Below are 15,729 nucleotides of genomic sequence, written 5' to 3' on the forward strand. Positions count from 1 at the left end.
TCGTTCCGAGCGCCCGAGCTCCAAAAGCAATTCCCGTTACCAAAGTCAATGACCGGAGCTCGCATCCACCCTGCGGAAAGGCCGCGGCTGAACAGAAGCTTTGTTGTCTTTAAATAACAATTCAGTCCAAGGATACAATAGCAAAGGGCTCCCTGGAGTATTTGAAGTGCTTCCAGAAATAAGGCACCGAGTTTGAAGCGTTTCCATTCGAGCATCAGAGTGTGGTCAATAAAGCAGTTTAAGTTACTCAGTGCCGAATAAATTAACCCGGTTATTCCCCTAATTCCCGTTCTACAAATCCAGGGCAGCCCCAACACAAAATCCTAAGGCTCTGCAGATCCTTGCATCACTTGAGCTCCGTTTTCTATATTGAATTTAAAGCCATCATTTAAAACTCTCAAGGGGTTTTAAACTCAGTGAGTTCATCCAATAACCTCAAACACATTTAAATGCAGCTGCTGCTTGGAAGTTGCACCAATTTCTCTGTGTAGCTGCTGGACAGCTTCAGGGTGAGCATCATGGCATTGCTACCGTTGGCTTTTTAGGGGGAATTCTTGTCATACCCAGAGCAGGAGATTGTGAGGACGGAGCCTGAGAGGGTTCTGTGCAGGCAGAGGAATAAATGCTCTGTAAAGGCTTGAGGAAACTTGGAAAGAGCTGGAGCTTCCCTCTGTGGGTAACGCTGGCGAGCAGGCAGGGAAAGAGTCAGGAGAACAGCAGCTCTCATCAGAATTGGCCATCTAATTCTGGGGCCATTAATACCTGCAGGAAAGGCTGTCACTGGAGTAATTAAAGAGAAAGCAGAAAATGAAATGAAAGAGTTAACGAGGGGAATCCAGGGAGTGTTGTGTTTCTCTGCAATAATTGCTGGCAGGGGATGGAGCAGAAACTCCCACCCTCGGCTGCCCCGAGCAGGGAAAACGCTGGCACAGGGCTGTGGGAGGGACACTGGTGTCCCAAAGTATGCCAGACCTACACTGGGCAGCCCACTCGTGTGTCTGTGCTGAGAAGCGTCAGAAATTGAGTGCTAAATGTGCTAAATGGGCAAGGGAGACACAGCAAAGTATCTTTATTAGCTTATTCGAGCTCTTCATTAAGAAATAAGTTCAAATTGTGATAACAGCACGTCTTGCTCAATCAGCAAAGGTAAATCCAGTTTAAATGCTAAAAAAAATGTCACATCATACTTGGCTATCTCTACAGTGCAAACAGAGGCCAAACACACCTGATCCCATTAACTTCTGTTGGAGGAACCAGCTCCTGAGCGTGGAAAGTTGTTCTGCCCATCTTGTGGGTGACAGCTCTCCCATTTCAGCAACATTGGAGGCAGTGCCTGCTTAGAACACTAATTGGGAACTTCCTATAAACATTATTCATCTCTCTCTACAAGGCAAGAAATCCAGAACAAAAACAATATGCTAAAAAAAAAAAATAAAAAAGGAGAATGCTTGGCTGTGTCATACGCTATAAATATTTCCGAGCCACCATAAAAAAAAAAAAAAAGAAAAACAGCTCCTATGTTGTAACAATTACACACTTCAGATCCGTAAAAAACAAGCCAGTGTTTAACCTGAGCTCTCAGCTATAAAAATAGCTTTGTTAATCTTGGCGTAACTCTGTGTTTTATTGCAAGATAAAATACATTCCTGCAGAGTCACATCTTCTTGCCACTTGTGAGTCTTTCAAACACTCAGGAGGACCAAGGAGAAAAAATGAGGTAACTTTCCATTGTAGCTGCCGGGTCGATGATCTTCGGTCCTCAGAATTACCTGTGTGCTGGAAACAACTTCTTCCTCTGCAGAAAATGGAAAAGATTGCTATTAAAAAGCAGGAACATTTCCTCTGAAATATTTGCAGCAACCACACTTAAGCAAATTCACTACGTACATTTTCACACTGCAAACAGAGTAAGAACACAGAGTAAAAATATAAAGAGGAAAAGGTAAACAAAGTACTTCACAGAAAGGCAACAGTCTCAGGGCCACCAGAGGCTGTTGGGAAATAAAACCTTTATTTTTTTTTGAGGAAAGGAGTGATCTTTGTGCCCCAGGCCAGCCACTGAGTCACCATTTATGAGCAGTGGAACATGCTGCTGTGTCCAAAACTGAATACAGCCTTTTTCTTACTGCTTTCCTCCTGAGTTCTTCAACTGCCCCCCACCCAACCTCTCTCTAGAGGCAAAACAACTGACTGATGAGAATGGCTCAATCGCTGGCAGCTAGGGAGGAAATTGCCGTGATGTTTGTCAGTGTGCCTGCCCTCAAATGAGTTTCAAAGCAATTTAAAACCAAACAAACACAACCAAAATCAATTCAATCACTTCTGTATATGAAACTGCACAAATGTTTAGTTATTTCTGGACCTGCTCTGCTTCAGATCTTCAGATCTAACTGATCACAGTGACTCAGTGCCTTTTAACCCAGAAAGAAAATGAGAATTATGCACTAGCCAGCGACTTGGAGAGCCACTCATTCCTGTCATGGATCTACAGCGGATTGTGGTGTGTTTGTTTGAGCCCTTTCTCACTTGAGGCAAATGTGATTATTTCTGTAGGCTCAGCGTGCTCTCCCCACTCTGCTGCCTCAGCACGGGGCTCAGCACTTTTGGGGATTTGCTCCTGAAGCTTTGTAACGTCAGTGGTTTCAGGATGCAAGTCACAGTGCTGGCTTCAACCCATACAACCTCTGGCTGCTTTTACCTCAGGGCTCTTTTTAGGAAAAGAAGAGCTCTCTCTGTGCACAGGAGCCTTACAGCAGAGGAAGGTTTGGCATTCCAGCTGCTCAGCATCCATCTCCTCCAAGCTCCCCACCAGCTGCACTCTGCAGACCCAACAGGCGCTGAGGGAAGCCTCAGAGTCTCCAGGCTTAATGCAGAACCAGCAGAACACGATGGTGCTGCAAACCAGCCTGAGTCCCCAGGGCACAAACAGCTCAGGGACTTGGAACAGCCAAGAGGGAACTGAGCACCAGCTCCCCACCGGCTCGAGGCTGACCCACACCAAAAACCTGGTGTCACACAGTGTCACAGGCCAGCTGGCTGTGGGGTAACCTCCCTCTGCAGGCATGAGCTTGGGTTGTGTCAGCACTGGAAGATTTCTTTTTTCTGCCAGATTTTCTCCTCATTGTTGCTGGTTCTTACTCAGTTTTGTGTGGTGTTCAGGATTTTGACCATATCTGGTTACTCTTTTGTCCTCAGGACCAGACAAGGTGGTGCCTATTGCAAGCATCCAATCCACAATAGGAAAACAAATAATCAGAGAGTGAGAAATTTCCTGATTCGAAAAGAAAAAAAAAAAACAATCTGCTGTGGGCAAGGCTGCTTTGGGTGTTCTGAAGCAGCTCTATTCAATCCATTCTACTTTTGGGGCTCTGAGCCCAGGAACAGTATCCTAAAACAGCCCTTGGCCTTGGCACTGGAAAAAACGTCCCAATCTCTCATTCAACAATGTCCACATCCTTGATCCTGTTATCTGTAACACACAGAAGGGTTTTAACTACAATGAGGAGAGTGCAGGTACTGGGGAATGAAGCTGAGAGATCTGACTGCCCCAAGAATGAGGAACATGCTTGAGAAAAGTTTAATTATTTGACTAAAGGAACTGCTTGCTGACTCAGTATGTGTTTGCTGTTACAGTACTCACAAGAGGTTTATTGGAAATGCACTTAGAATCCCGTTCCAGGCCCATCTCAAAAATCCATAAAGTGTATTAATATTGCAGACGCATTTATAAAGAGGGAAGCAAACAAAAAAAAAAAAAATCAAGCTGAAAACACCTTCACGCTCAGGGAACATCACAGAGAAAAAAGAAAGCTTAGCATCTCTTTCTCCTGCAGCAGATAACTGGCTTCTGTGAAGAGTTCCTGCAAGTTCTGTTGTTTCTATTGTAATGTAAAAACACCACACGGAAATCAAAGGGCTCAGAGAATAAAATTTCCAGAGCTGCCGGGTTCAAGCCGGCAAGCAGCAGGGGGACACTTCTTCATTCCCCCTTCTCCTCCCCCTCAAGCAGGGCACAGAATCCAACACGTACCAATTCCCCCTGATTAAACTCCAAAGGCTGTATCTCATATTTATTCCATTCTAAAGCTCAGTTTAAAACAGCCCCAGGTAAGCCTGGTTTTAAGCACAGGTTAGCCGCCCTGCATAGATTAACTCAAACACGCTTGACGAGTTTTTGCCCAGAACCGCTCTGAAAGAAGATCAAAGTCCCACAGCTGTGGCTCAGGATCTGCTCCCGCCACTACACACGAGTTTGCTTCATTTTCTACCCACTAAAGCACCCGTGCTGAAGGAGAAGCCAATTTCCAAGCCCAAAAATGCAGCATCAGATCCTAAAGCAGAGTCACGGGCAGCCGGAGTAGCCGAGCTGTGACGTGCCAAGCAGTGAGCAGGAGCCAGACAGCTGATGGGGCTGGGCAAGAGCCACAAGCAAGCACTGTGTGCAGGGAGCTTTTCAGGAATCCTCCTACTCAGGAGGCTTTGCAAAAGACTAAACTGCTGCTGTCTTTGCCACTGAATGAAATCCTGCAGAGGAACTTCTGAACAAAATATCCTTTCAGTTTATGCAAACGCTGGCACACAACCTTTACACTCAGGCCCAGCACAGCGAAGGGTTTATGGTTCTGAATGTTATAAAAATGGCTTTGTCTGGTTCCTTACAGCAACGTTGTTCTGGTCAAGTTCATCTAAGGCTAAAAAGAGTATTATAACTTTTTAGAGGGAGGTGAGATGTGTGAGGACGAGGATGAGGATTCAGCACTGCTCTGAAAACAGGAGCCTAAGCCCTCCCTTTGGGATACACACCAGTGCAAGTGTGCTCATCTCTAGGGACAAAAGGTACAATGTGCTTGTCAAACAAGGTAGAAATTCTTATGGATATTTATCCACCAAACAAGTGACCCTTTCACTGATTACTTCTACTGCCCAAATACTCAAGGGGAACTTTATCAGCACTTGTGCTTATAAAATAAACTGCCATGACAGCTACATACAGGTTCTTTTCTTTGACCACTGAATATATTCTCTGACCTTGCAATGAAGAAGCTAAAACTACTAACCCACAAGAATTCTGGTTTTATTTAAGCTGAGCTGGTTTAAATTCACACCCAAAGTACCCTGTATACCAGCTATTCCCTATACTGCCCTCCTTTCCATGAAATTAATAATAAACCAGTTCTGACTGCGAGTCTCTGGGACAGCAGAGCAGTGAGTGTGTGCTGAGCCTGAGAAATCATCTAATTTGCTTCAAGGGAGAAAGAACCAGGGCTCACTTTGTTTCTAGACCTCCTACAGCTTGCCCCAAAATGACTTCTGCCTTCCATCTGTTCAGACACATGCAGGAGTCAAATCCTGTCATGACCTTGAGCAGCCAAACAGAATCCTATAAAATATTCAAGCACTAAGGCAGGCGGGAATTGTCCCTTCATAACCAATATCCTCCTCCTCATGCTTTGCTAATGCAGTGCAAGCCAAGCATAAGGGAAAGGACGTTCCCAATCAGTATTCCTGAATCCTGGGAGAGCAATCTGTACCTTATTCATGTTGTTGGCGTTGTGAATGCAGGAAGGGCTCGTGTGGAGGAGGCTGCGCTCCAGATCAGCCAGCATCTGTCGGGACTGGGCCAAGGAGCGCTCCAGCTTCCAGAACAAGGAACTGGTGTCCTGCGGGACACGGAGAGGGAGCCAAAGTTAGGGAAGGATCTTTCTTTTTTTGGAGGATTTCAAGGAATTATAACGCACCAAGAATCAGCATTTTGGTTTTGAAATGTTTCTGTTCAAAATACCGCAAAGTAACAAACTCTAACTGCTGGTGTTTCTGATAAACACAGAGCTCTCTCCTAGTGCCATTTTAAACAGATTTCCACATGCTCCATATGGAGCACTCACAGGAGAGGTACTTCAGGGATAAAGGGGAGAATAAAGACATAAGAAAGAGCGAAGACCAAGCAGAACAGGAAAGAAACAATGTCCAGTAGCTTCTGATAGCTGCATCCACGTGTGCTGGGATATTTAGCGGAATTACCAATTAGCCAGCATCCATTTTCCTGAAGCTTTTCATTCCAAAGCCTTACTCATTTCTTAAAAACTCCTTTACCAAGACATATTGATGCAGCAAGGAGTTATTTTTAAAAAAAATATGTTATCACCTTTGCCATAAGCCTGCTGTGTCATCATTTGAATCCCCAGTTCTTCCATGCCAGGAGAGATTTGCACTCCTACCATCAGTCATAATTCCCCATAATTCCCCTCAAAATCAGTCAAGGACCTTGTGCAATAAGATACTGACTGGTTTCATGCAGTATCTCTTCGCTGGTTTAGTCACTGCCAAGTCACTGATGTCCAGAGGGGAATCTTCATCAGAGAATTTCCCAGAGCTTTGAGTTATGTTGCTCTTCTCAGTGGATGTCAAGAGAGGAGAAGCCACGTGGAGGGAATTCAGATCCACGTTTTCCTCACTGCTAAAAAAAAGAAATTAAGACATTGGCAGAAACAGCATCACCATCCTTTTTAAACTTTCAAGGGAGAATCATGGCACAACATAAATAACTGTGGGCCCTGAGCCAAGGAAATCAAGAAGCTTGGGAGATTACCCTGTTCCTCAGAGCATTCCCATGTTTAACAGCTTCCCTAGATGAATTTCATCCTCTGAGGACGAGGGTTTGACTTTCAACCAGTCTCAGCCAGCTCCATGAGCATCTGCTTTAGTGTGTATTTAACCTTGCAAAGAGCACACGAAAGGCAACACTTGGTTCTTCCCAATACTCTGCTACTTCCTCCCTTTTTGGTTCTAATCAACCATTATTAAATTAATATTTAATAATACACCTACAGGTGTACCTTTCAAGGGAATTTTGCAGTGTTTTGCAGTCATCATCTCACTTCAGAGGTCACAGGAGAGCTTTCCCAAAGAGGCTTGGGTTTATTTATTTTTAAATACAGGAGAAAACCACATTCATCAGCTTCTGAACACAAGAGAAGCGGAGTGCTAACCCTGCCTGGACTGGTAAATAATGGAAAAAGATGTGTATGTTAAAGCAAATATTCTCTTTGAATTGGTGACATTTCACTAGATATTCTTTAGATACTTATTTTGGTGTAACAAGGCATTCCATACCTGGCAAGACTGTTAAAAATAGGTGTATTTTTAACTGACATCCAATCTAGGAAAAAACCCTCATGAGAGTTGCCAGCTCACGAGTGTCTGCTGCGTCCCATTTCACTTCTCCCATAAAACACTGGGATAAACCAGGCTCTCTTTCAAGAGAGAAAAGCTCATGTCTGTGTTTCTGACAAGGAGAGTTTCTGTGGAAACATGAGGGAACAAGCAGCCTGGAACAGGGATGCGAGGAGATGAAAACACACAGCTTGGAAAGGAAGGGGACACAGGTTTGATTTTGAGGCAGGGAAATGGCTCAGGAATGGGTGGCTTAGTCCAGCCCGGGCAGACTCAACAAGTACCTGCTGATGCTCCATCTGTAAAACGAGAATTGAGATAAAAATCCAAAGGCAGCAAACGTTAGCCCAAGATAAATGAAGTCACCAAGGCAGAGCACGCAGACATGACTCCTGCGCTGTGGGATTTCACAATCCCCTCTGCCACTGGGGAAGGTATTTGACTGTTAACAGCCTCCTTGCTGGCTGTTCCAGAACTCAGGAACTCATGGCAAAAATATTTGCTGGCCTGACAGGGAGGTGCCAGCACCCTCCCCTAAACACAAACGGCATCATCAGCACTCTGAAAGCAGCGATGGGAAAACTGGAGGATCCAGATTCAAGTCCCAGGAGGAATGCTGTGTTTGGTCTCTGCCATTAATCCCTTCACAGAAGCAATGCTCCTGCCTTCCTCCCATTTACGGGCGAGGATTTATTGCCTGGCAAATCCGAGTCAGCAGAGGCTGGAGAGCAGACAGGCAGGGATTTGCACTGAGTCAATCCATCTCCAATCAGCAGGACCAAATGTGGGCATCAAGAAAACTGGAGAGCTCAGCAGCAAATCCCAAATGGGTAGCACAGCCCCTCCCTAACTGGAGGAGATCTGTTCTAGCTGCACTGCCCAGGTCGAATTTGTTCCTTTTCCCTTAAAATTCACTCAAGGACAAGACAAATAGGTCAAGACAAAAAGTGAAAGCGGCTTTCATGATCCAGACTCAGAAGGGATTTGGAGGGATGGCAGTGTGTCATTGGTGCTGCTGGGGGAGTTGATAAGAAAAGTCAGGGTAGACACAAGGGCAGTGGAGTTTTTTCAATGATTTATGGGCAGTGGAAACTAGAGAGAGCCCACACGGCGTGTGAAGCTCAGCTGAGGCACGTGGGAATGTGCCAGGCCAGCATTCTTTTTCAGTGGCTGCCCATTCACCTTGTTTCTGAACAGGTCTGTCTCACTGCAGCAACCATCTCTACAATATTTCTGTTTCAAAAGCCACGCAGAATGAAAGCATCCATACATCAGATCTTTCCATTCCATAACACGAATCTGTTTGGATGCTGGGCAGGCTTGCTGGCAAACACTGAGAGCAGGTTTAAACAGCTGTTCATCTACTGTGCTTGTCAAACCACCAGCTGGAAGGCTCCTCTCCTCTGGCTAAAAAGCAGCTATGGAATCGCTGTGAAACTTCAGAAATCCTTCTAAAATAGAGCTGGTAAATCAAGGTTTTTTTTGAAAGGAAATAGAGGAACCAACAGCACAAGTCCACAGCAAGTCCCAGCTCTGAATGCCTTTGCTTATACAGGCACAAAGCCACTTCTGTAAACGCAGAGCAGGTTTTTATCTCGGAGACATTCCAACACCACTGAGGCACCTGAGTCTTCTTCTGACACTTCTCAGCACTGGAAACCTCATCCTGCTCGTCCCCAGCCATGCCCTTTTCCTCCCACAGCACAAACAGAAGGACAGAGTCCCAAGAACTGGAGAGAGGACAGATTGCTGTCCTTTAAATCTTGCCATCTCATTTCTTGCCCTGACAGAGGCAGCAGTCTGTGCTCAGAGCTGTGTCCTACATTCTCGCCCGGCCAAGATGGGATTTTTCAATAGGAATAACACAGTCACTAAAGCATCACACAAAAGCTGGATATGTTTCTTTCCTCACAGAAACATCACGGTACAAGTCCAGCTCTGGGCAGAACACATCTGACCCATCAGAGTTACAAGCAACACCTGGGACTTCAAAAAATTGATAAGATTTTCTCAATTCATTTATTTGGCTGAGTTATATGGTATTGCAGCTTCTCCTGCCTACACAGCTCTTAGGGATAAGAGAGGAGAAAAAAATAAATGCATAAAAATAGAATCATGATGCTTTAAGAGCTATTTTTATTTTAAAATTGTTGATTTTCAGGTTGATAGACTAAATTTAAAACAGCTATTACTTTAAACATAGCTTGAGATAATACTGTGCGCTTATACACCTAAATTTCTACTTAAGTCTAGCTTATGCTTATTTCTTAAAAACAACAAAATCACAGCCTTTTTGAGGAGGTAGATTTCATCCCTTGCGCAGTCTCTGAACAGCTGTAATCTTTTCCACGGCACGTATTTCTATCTCTCTTTTTGGGCTTGAAAATCTCCAGCCATTCCAGATCTGATAGTGGCTTGCACAGTTCATTTTTATTTATGATGAAGTTATTAATAGGGGAATCAACTTCAGACTTGCAAGTCACAGGAGTCTCCCTGCTCTTCTGGCCAGACTCAATGTCAGATGTCTCCTCCCAGGTTTTGTTTCCATTATCGGTTTTGTTGGACGTGATGTTGCTCTGGATCATGGTGCTTTGCAAATCTGCACGAGATTTGATGTCACGCCAACGATCATACGAAGGCAAAGACACCTCAAAGGTTTTTGGGTGTCTGCTTTTCACTCCTTTCTCTCCAATTTCCCTGTTTCTCAATGGCCTTGTGTTGTTTGCCTCACGAAATTTTTCACTGTCTAGCTCATCAGAGCTTGATGCAACATCCTGCTTTTCTCCTTCTTCCGCAGGGACGGCCAAGCCTTTCACAACTTTTTGACTCTGGTTTAAGAACGCTGAGGTAGTTTCCTCCAAGTCTGAAGCATTCAGTAACTGGCTATTATCTACTTCACACATCTCAGGGGTGGGTTTTACCCTACTTGCTGGAACTGGTGCAGTTCCACACTCCTCGCACATCCTGTGGCTGCCCTCAGTCCTACCCTTGTCTGTCTTGCTGGGGCTTTCAGAGGCAGAGAATGTGGCCCCTGTGCTACAACAGCACGACAAAAACAAGTCAGAAACACTGCAGGTAAAGAGCATCCCCAAGTGCACTCCTAAAGCTCTACAGAACACAGGCTGCACACACCACCAGGCAGCTGTGTCCTGCCAAAACCCCGCAGAAAATCTGCCCAGATTTGGCTGTTAGTTTTCAAAATCGGCCTGAGAGTTCCCTCGTGTTTTACACGGTATGGTGATTCCATCTGAACCTCCAGGGTGTGCACCAATTCTCTAAGTTTACTTCCTAAAATAAACTTTGCTTTCAAAACAAAAGTAGTAGGGAGCCAGATTAACATTCTTACCACCAGACTAGTTCACTTTCTAAAAACATCATGAGCTGTCTGGCCTGCTACAACACTTGGTCTGTGACTGATGTTCATGGTCTCTCCTGACCAAATAAAATGCAGGGGACTTGAAAGCTTCACTGGATGTTTGTGGTTGAGTGCAGCAAAGCCAGCCTGACCCAGCATACACCCCTGTTAGGATGTTAGTTGGGTCCGAACAGTGAAGTCTCTCTTTGAGGACAAACTATTTAAGAAAAAAAAAAAATTGAAAATGTCTTTACCTCCTTCCACTGGCTGCGTTTTCATGCTTTTGCCTGGAGTCCTCAGAGCTATCCAAGTTGATATGAAGGAAGTGTAAGTCCCGCTGCTGTTTCACACAGACCTGTCAGAGGCAGTGAGGGGCATTAGTGAATGCCTGGGTGCAGGAACATCATCATCAGGTAGTACCACAGTGCTTGTCCTTCAAAAGCACCCTCAAAATGTTTTTATAAACCAATGCCTGTAGTCAAACTACTGACAAAGACTTCCAAATCTAAGCGGAGATCTCTGCATGTATTTAGGAAAATAACATTTTGCAGCAATAAACAGAATTTCCATTAGAAGATTGGAATATTCTTCTAAGATGGAACTGCCCTGAACAATAAGTAAAATATCATTACTGTTACCTGATATTTAATACATGTTGTTATTAGGTTGTTCACAGCTACAGAATTACAGGACATGGATGACGATCATGGGATTTGGCTTTCACTGCAGGGGATTTGGAGAAGGTAACTACCCATCAATCATTAGCAATTAAAAAAATTGAACAGGCGTTGAGAACCTCAGCTGAGAGCAGGTGAACACAAAGGGTTTAAGTCGTGAAAAACAGATCTGCCAGGACAGTGTGTCCCTTTCTCTGCCCAGCTCACCTTGGGCAGGTGTGGAATCCCAATCCTGCTGCCCTTCACGTGACTTCCCAAGCCTGGAAGCACCGTGGGCTTTTCGACTTAACCTCAACTGAAAGAAATCAACATTCTACAGGGATCCCAGCAAGGCACAAACAGATTTTTTTTTTTTCCCCTCCCTTAATCAATAATATCTAGATCTAACTTTTTTACACTGGTCTGATGTTACTGAAAACGCTCCTCTAACCTCAGAGCAGAAACACAGTCAGGGCTGTACCTGTCGCAAACTGGACAATTCCTTTTCAATCCGCGCTTGCTTCGACTTGGTAAACTGATAAAGTTGATCCTTTCTCTGTGCTTCCTCCACTGTTTCAAAAGATAATAATTATTTTTATTACTTCAGGTGAATAGACACAAAGCAAATGCATTGCTGTGTCTGCAGCGGCAGAAGGCACTATCAAAACAAAAAAACCCCCACATTTTCTTCAGATCAAAGGGACCTGTTTCTCCTCCAGATAAAAAGAGCACAAAACCCTCAAGAAAAAAAGAAAATCAAGTATGTTCCTTGGACTTTTCCTCAGCACTTGGCATCATTTCATCAGCAGCAATAATGTGCTTCGCTGACTGATTTATTTAATGTTTTCAGAAAGGAAAAGAGAAAAAGGAAAGGGGAAAAAAAAAGCAGAAAGCATAAAGGAAATTCAGTTAATTAATTCAAAATCATGCATGTAGAGGGAAGTGCGGCGAAACAATTCCCAATTCTATTGGTTTTAAAATAATGAGACATGGGATGAATATCTAGCGAAGGTAATGGCAGAATAAAAATGAGAGGCAAGGAAATTATCCCCCAGCAGAGCACACCTTTGGCCACCTGCTCTTTCAAGGTCTCTGTGGTTGTCCCCAAGAATATTGCAGTGACCTTTCCTACCCACTGCAGCACCAGATGTTCTTCTGCCCAAAACCAAAGGTATTGTGGAGAGCAAGAGGCAGTTTACCGAGGTCTGCATATGAAACCAGCCTAAACCAAACCCATCACCTAAAGAAAGCAACAAAGAAGAGAAAGTCTCAACATTTTCAGGAGAGAATCCCCTGAGCCACTTACTCGTCCCTGTGCAATCACTTTGTGCTGTCACAAGATTTTATGAAGTGTCCCTGCAGAAGCTGTAGATATTGCTTCCATAGAAGAATGGCACACAAGGGATATGCTTTTATTAAACTGCAAGGAAGGCAGGTAACAAGCTGCCTCCTTCACAGGTATCAGTGAATTGCTGCCCAGAAGTCTCTGAGCCCTTGAAAGCCAAGGCATGAAAGGCCAACTGCCCACCCTCACCTGCCAGCATCAGCTCGCTCCTCAAGCAGCCATTTTCTTGTTTCAGGTGACTGATTTCTTCTTGGTAATTGCTGCCTTCTTTCATCTTTTCACAGAGGATATCTGTAAAACAAAATGTAGCATTTCCCAGAGTGAAAAAGAATTGTGCTGGCCTACACTAAATCAGGTGCCCAGCAGAAACATTTTACCTTTCATCTTATTTATTTGAACCACGACATCGTTCAGTGTCAGCTTGAGGTCTTGCTGTTCTCTGTTGCGACTGAATTCATCCAACTTTGATGCACGCAATGCACCCTCCAGGGATTTAAATTTAGATGTAGCCTCAGCAATCTGATCAGTTGTTTCAATTAAGGCCTTGTCCTGAAATAGGAAACGCAATCAGTTCTTATTTTTTATATCATGGATGGGTTTTGGCAAACCAACAGTATGTCCTGCAATAGTTAAACTGATAGGCAGACTTCCTTCTGAGCTTTTGAGGGAAAAAACCCGCCAAATTAAATCTTGGAAATAAGCTTGCTGATGAAAATAAACCAGTTTATTGCTGACCGCTTTTCCCTTCTCAGACAAGCCAAAGAATTAAACATGAGTGAGATCAGAAGCCTTGTGGCACAGTCAGCAACAGCTGCACTTCACTTTGACCACATTTAGTGCCCATGAGCTGACAGATGTTACCTTCAGCTGAAGCATAGTGAGAAGCTCCTGTTCCCTCGCTTGCAGCTGGCCTGTTTTAGCAGACAGTTCCAAAACAGAGCAGTGGAGACTCTGATTTTTCTCCTAGTGAACAGAAAGAAGCGTCAGCTATTACTTCAGTGATTCAATGTTATTATTTTTTCCCAGGAAATGTGTTCACAACATTATTTAAACAAGGTGAACAGCAATGTGGGACTGGAGTAAAAAATTGTTCTCCAATTTGCTTGTGATCAAGGGTCTCAATACCCTGAATGTCTCAGTTTTGGAATGCTACAGTTCATCACAGGCATCCTGTAAATGCACAGACCACAAAACCAGACCATTACTCAACCCCTACCTCCAGAGCCTGGCACTGAAGAGATGAATCTGCTACTTTTTGAAGGAGCTCTTTAAACTTCTGTTGTGTGTTTTCGAGTGTTATCTTACTGTCATTATGCTGGGTTTCTAAAACCTTTAACTTTTTGGTCAGTGATTTTATAACTGCATTTCTCTCGTTCAGCTCACCTGAAAAGGAAGGAGACAAAGTTATACGTGAGAAAACAGCTCAGAGGCTGTCGTGCAATTTCATAGATCTCAGAAATAACTTCATAATTTAATAATTTAATTTTAAAATCACACCATTCAGACCTGGATGCTTATGTTGCACACTCTGAAGGAGGATCCCCTGGCTACCCAGGTCAGATGGAACAGGAACTGCGTGGTGAGCTCTGTACTGAGACTGTCAGAGCCACCAGCTGTTTCGCTGGGTGGTTTGTGCTCGTTCAGAGCTGTGCAGCAGAACCTCAGGGCACAGAGCTCTGTAACTCGCCAGCAGGTTGCAAATTTTTCTCTTCCCTCACATTTATTTAATCAGATTATTTTTTAAAGCATTCACAGAAGCAATTCACACATTCAGACGAGAAAGGGTTATCTGATCATCACACCCCCTTCAAGATCAAATCACTTCAGCACAAGTGTGGAAGTTTAGATCTCAGAGAAAGACTAAATTTAAGGCTGAAATGGTTCCTTATATGATGCAAAACTGTTACTGAGGGGTTGAAGCACCTGAATATACTTGTACGACCAAGATCTCACTCTCTACATCACAACACTTACTAGTTAATAAGCTGCATCGTTCTGCTAATGTCAGTATTTTTTGGCGATCATCTTCCCAGGCCTGGATGTGTCTCTCATGCACTGCCACCATGTCATTGAGCTCCCTGTCACGATCTTTCAGTTCTGCAATTAAAAGCTTGAGTTCCTGTCTCTGCCTCCTAATGATGCTGTTCTTGTGACTGGGGCTAAATGCCTACAAAAGGTGAGACACGGAATGCATTTCAACACAAGGAAGTGACAAATTCTCTCATAATAAACTCGAGGGGTTTATTTTTAGTTGAGCTATGTTTGTATTATAAATAGAGACCATTCCAAGAAGTTCCTTGTGCTCGTGGTACCACCTGTGGCCTTCGACTGAAGCCTTTTGCAGAACAAGGCTGCACCACCTGTGGTCTACCACTCAAACCGCCAGCAGCACAATGAGTACCCTCCTACCGAAAACAGCGCTGATTGTTAACGGCACTTTCATGTTGTTCTTTTTCTTTTTTTCTTTTTTTTTTTTTTTTTTTACCTGGGGCGAAGCAGAACGCAGCACCGATGAACTCATAGGGGACTGGGGGCCAGAGCTCTGCCAGGCATTAGTGGAAGCGGCAAGGCCTCAAGGATGTCGCGCTCAGCATGAAGGCTCCCTCGCTGAGCACGGCCCTCAGCCGCCGACCCTGAGGGAGCACAGCGGCGCTGAGCCGGCCCCGCAGGCCTGAGGAGGAGCCCAGACGTACCGACCCCGGGCAGCTGCTCTCGTTCCTGGGCAGGCCTGCAGGGCTCCGCCGCTGTCCCTCCCGGCCGGGGCGGCTCCTCCAAAGCCCAGGAACTCCCCCTGCGCTCCGCCCCCGCCCGTTACCCCCCGTTACCCCCGGCCGCCCCCCACCCACCGGCACCGCCCGGCCCTGCCCGCCGTTGGCGGAAGCTCCGCCCCCAGCAGCCAAGGGGCCGCGGGTTCGAGTCCCGGGGCTCCGGGTTCGAGTCCTTCAGCCGCCGGTTCGAATCCCGCGGCCGCCTCACCCCGGGGCTGGAGCTGCTAGAAAAATAATTAATAACGTTGTTAATAGGGGATGAGTAAGGACCAGGCCGGAATGTTAAGGGTTGGAGGCAACTTCCGTGTGCAGCACTAAATGGGAGGAATATAGAGATACAGGTTACCCCGATACGAAGGCAGCTCTTGAGATGCACTATTTCCAAGGACAGGGATGGAGTTCTCTCTCCAGATACACCCATGGTTTATAAAT

At 45.0% G+C, this 15,729-nt stretch overlaps 1 protein-coding gene across 7 annotated transcripts; it reads right to left on the minus strand.

Moving 5' to 3' along the window:
* Nucleotides 1–615: 615 nt before the first annotated feature.
* Nucleotides 616–15,410, minus strand: CCDC62 (coiled-coil domain containing 62). Of its 7 annotated transcripts, XR_005703457.2 has the most exons (12): nt 15,015–15,255; nt 14,504–14,696; nt 13,746–13,912; nt 13,391–13,492; nt 12,907–13,078; nt 12,719–12,820; nt 11,666–11,754; nt 10,783–10,883; nt 6,286–6,457; nt 5,532–5,660; nt 1,226–1,795; nt 616–780 (listed from the first exon to the last, which is right to left on the minus strand). XR_005703457.2 is itself a non-coding variant. In XM_040081317.2 (11 exons), the coding sequence occupies exons 1-11, from the start codon at nt 15,048–15,050 to the stop codon at nt 1,766–1,768; spliced, it is 1,293 nt and encodes a 430-aa protein (XP_039937251.1). In that variant the 5' UTR covers nt 15,051–15,288; the 3' UTR covers nt 1,053–1,765. The 7 variants fall into 7 exon arrangements, 6 of the variants coding, with proteins under 6 accessions (XP_039937251.1, XP_039937252.1, XP_039937248.1 ...); XM_040081317.2 differs by lacking the exon at nt 616–780 and having other exon boundaries at nt 1,053–1,795; nt 15,015–15,288; XM_040081318.1 differs by lacking the exon at nt 616–780 and having other exon boundaries at nt 1,053–1,795; nt 6,286–6,454.
* Between the last annotated feature and the right edge of the window lie 319 nt (nt 15,411–15,729).

This window comes from Hirundo rustica, chromosome 17 (genome assembly GCF_015227805.2).
Source record: "Hirundo rustica isolate bHirRus1 chromosome 17, bHirRus1.pri.v3, whole genome shotgun sequence".
Taxonomy (NCBI): Eukaryota; Metazoa; Chordata; class Aves; order Passeriformes; family Hirundinidae; genus Hirundo; species Hirundo rustica.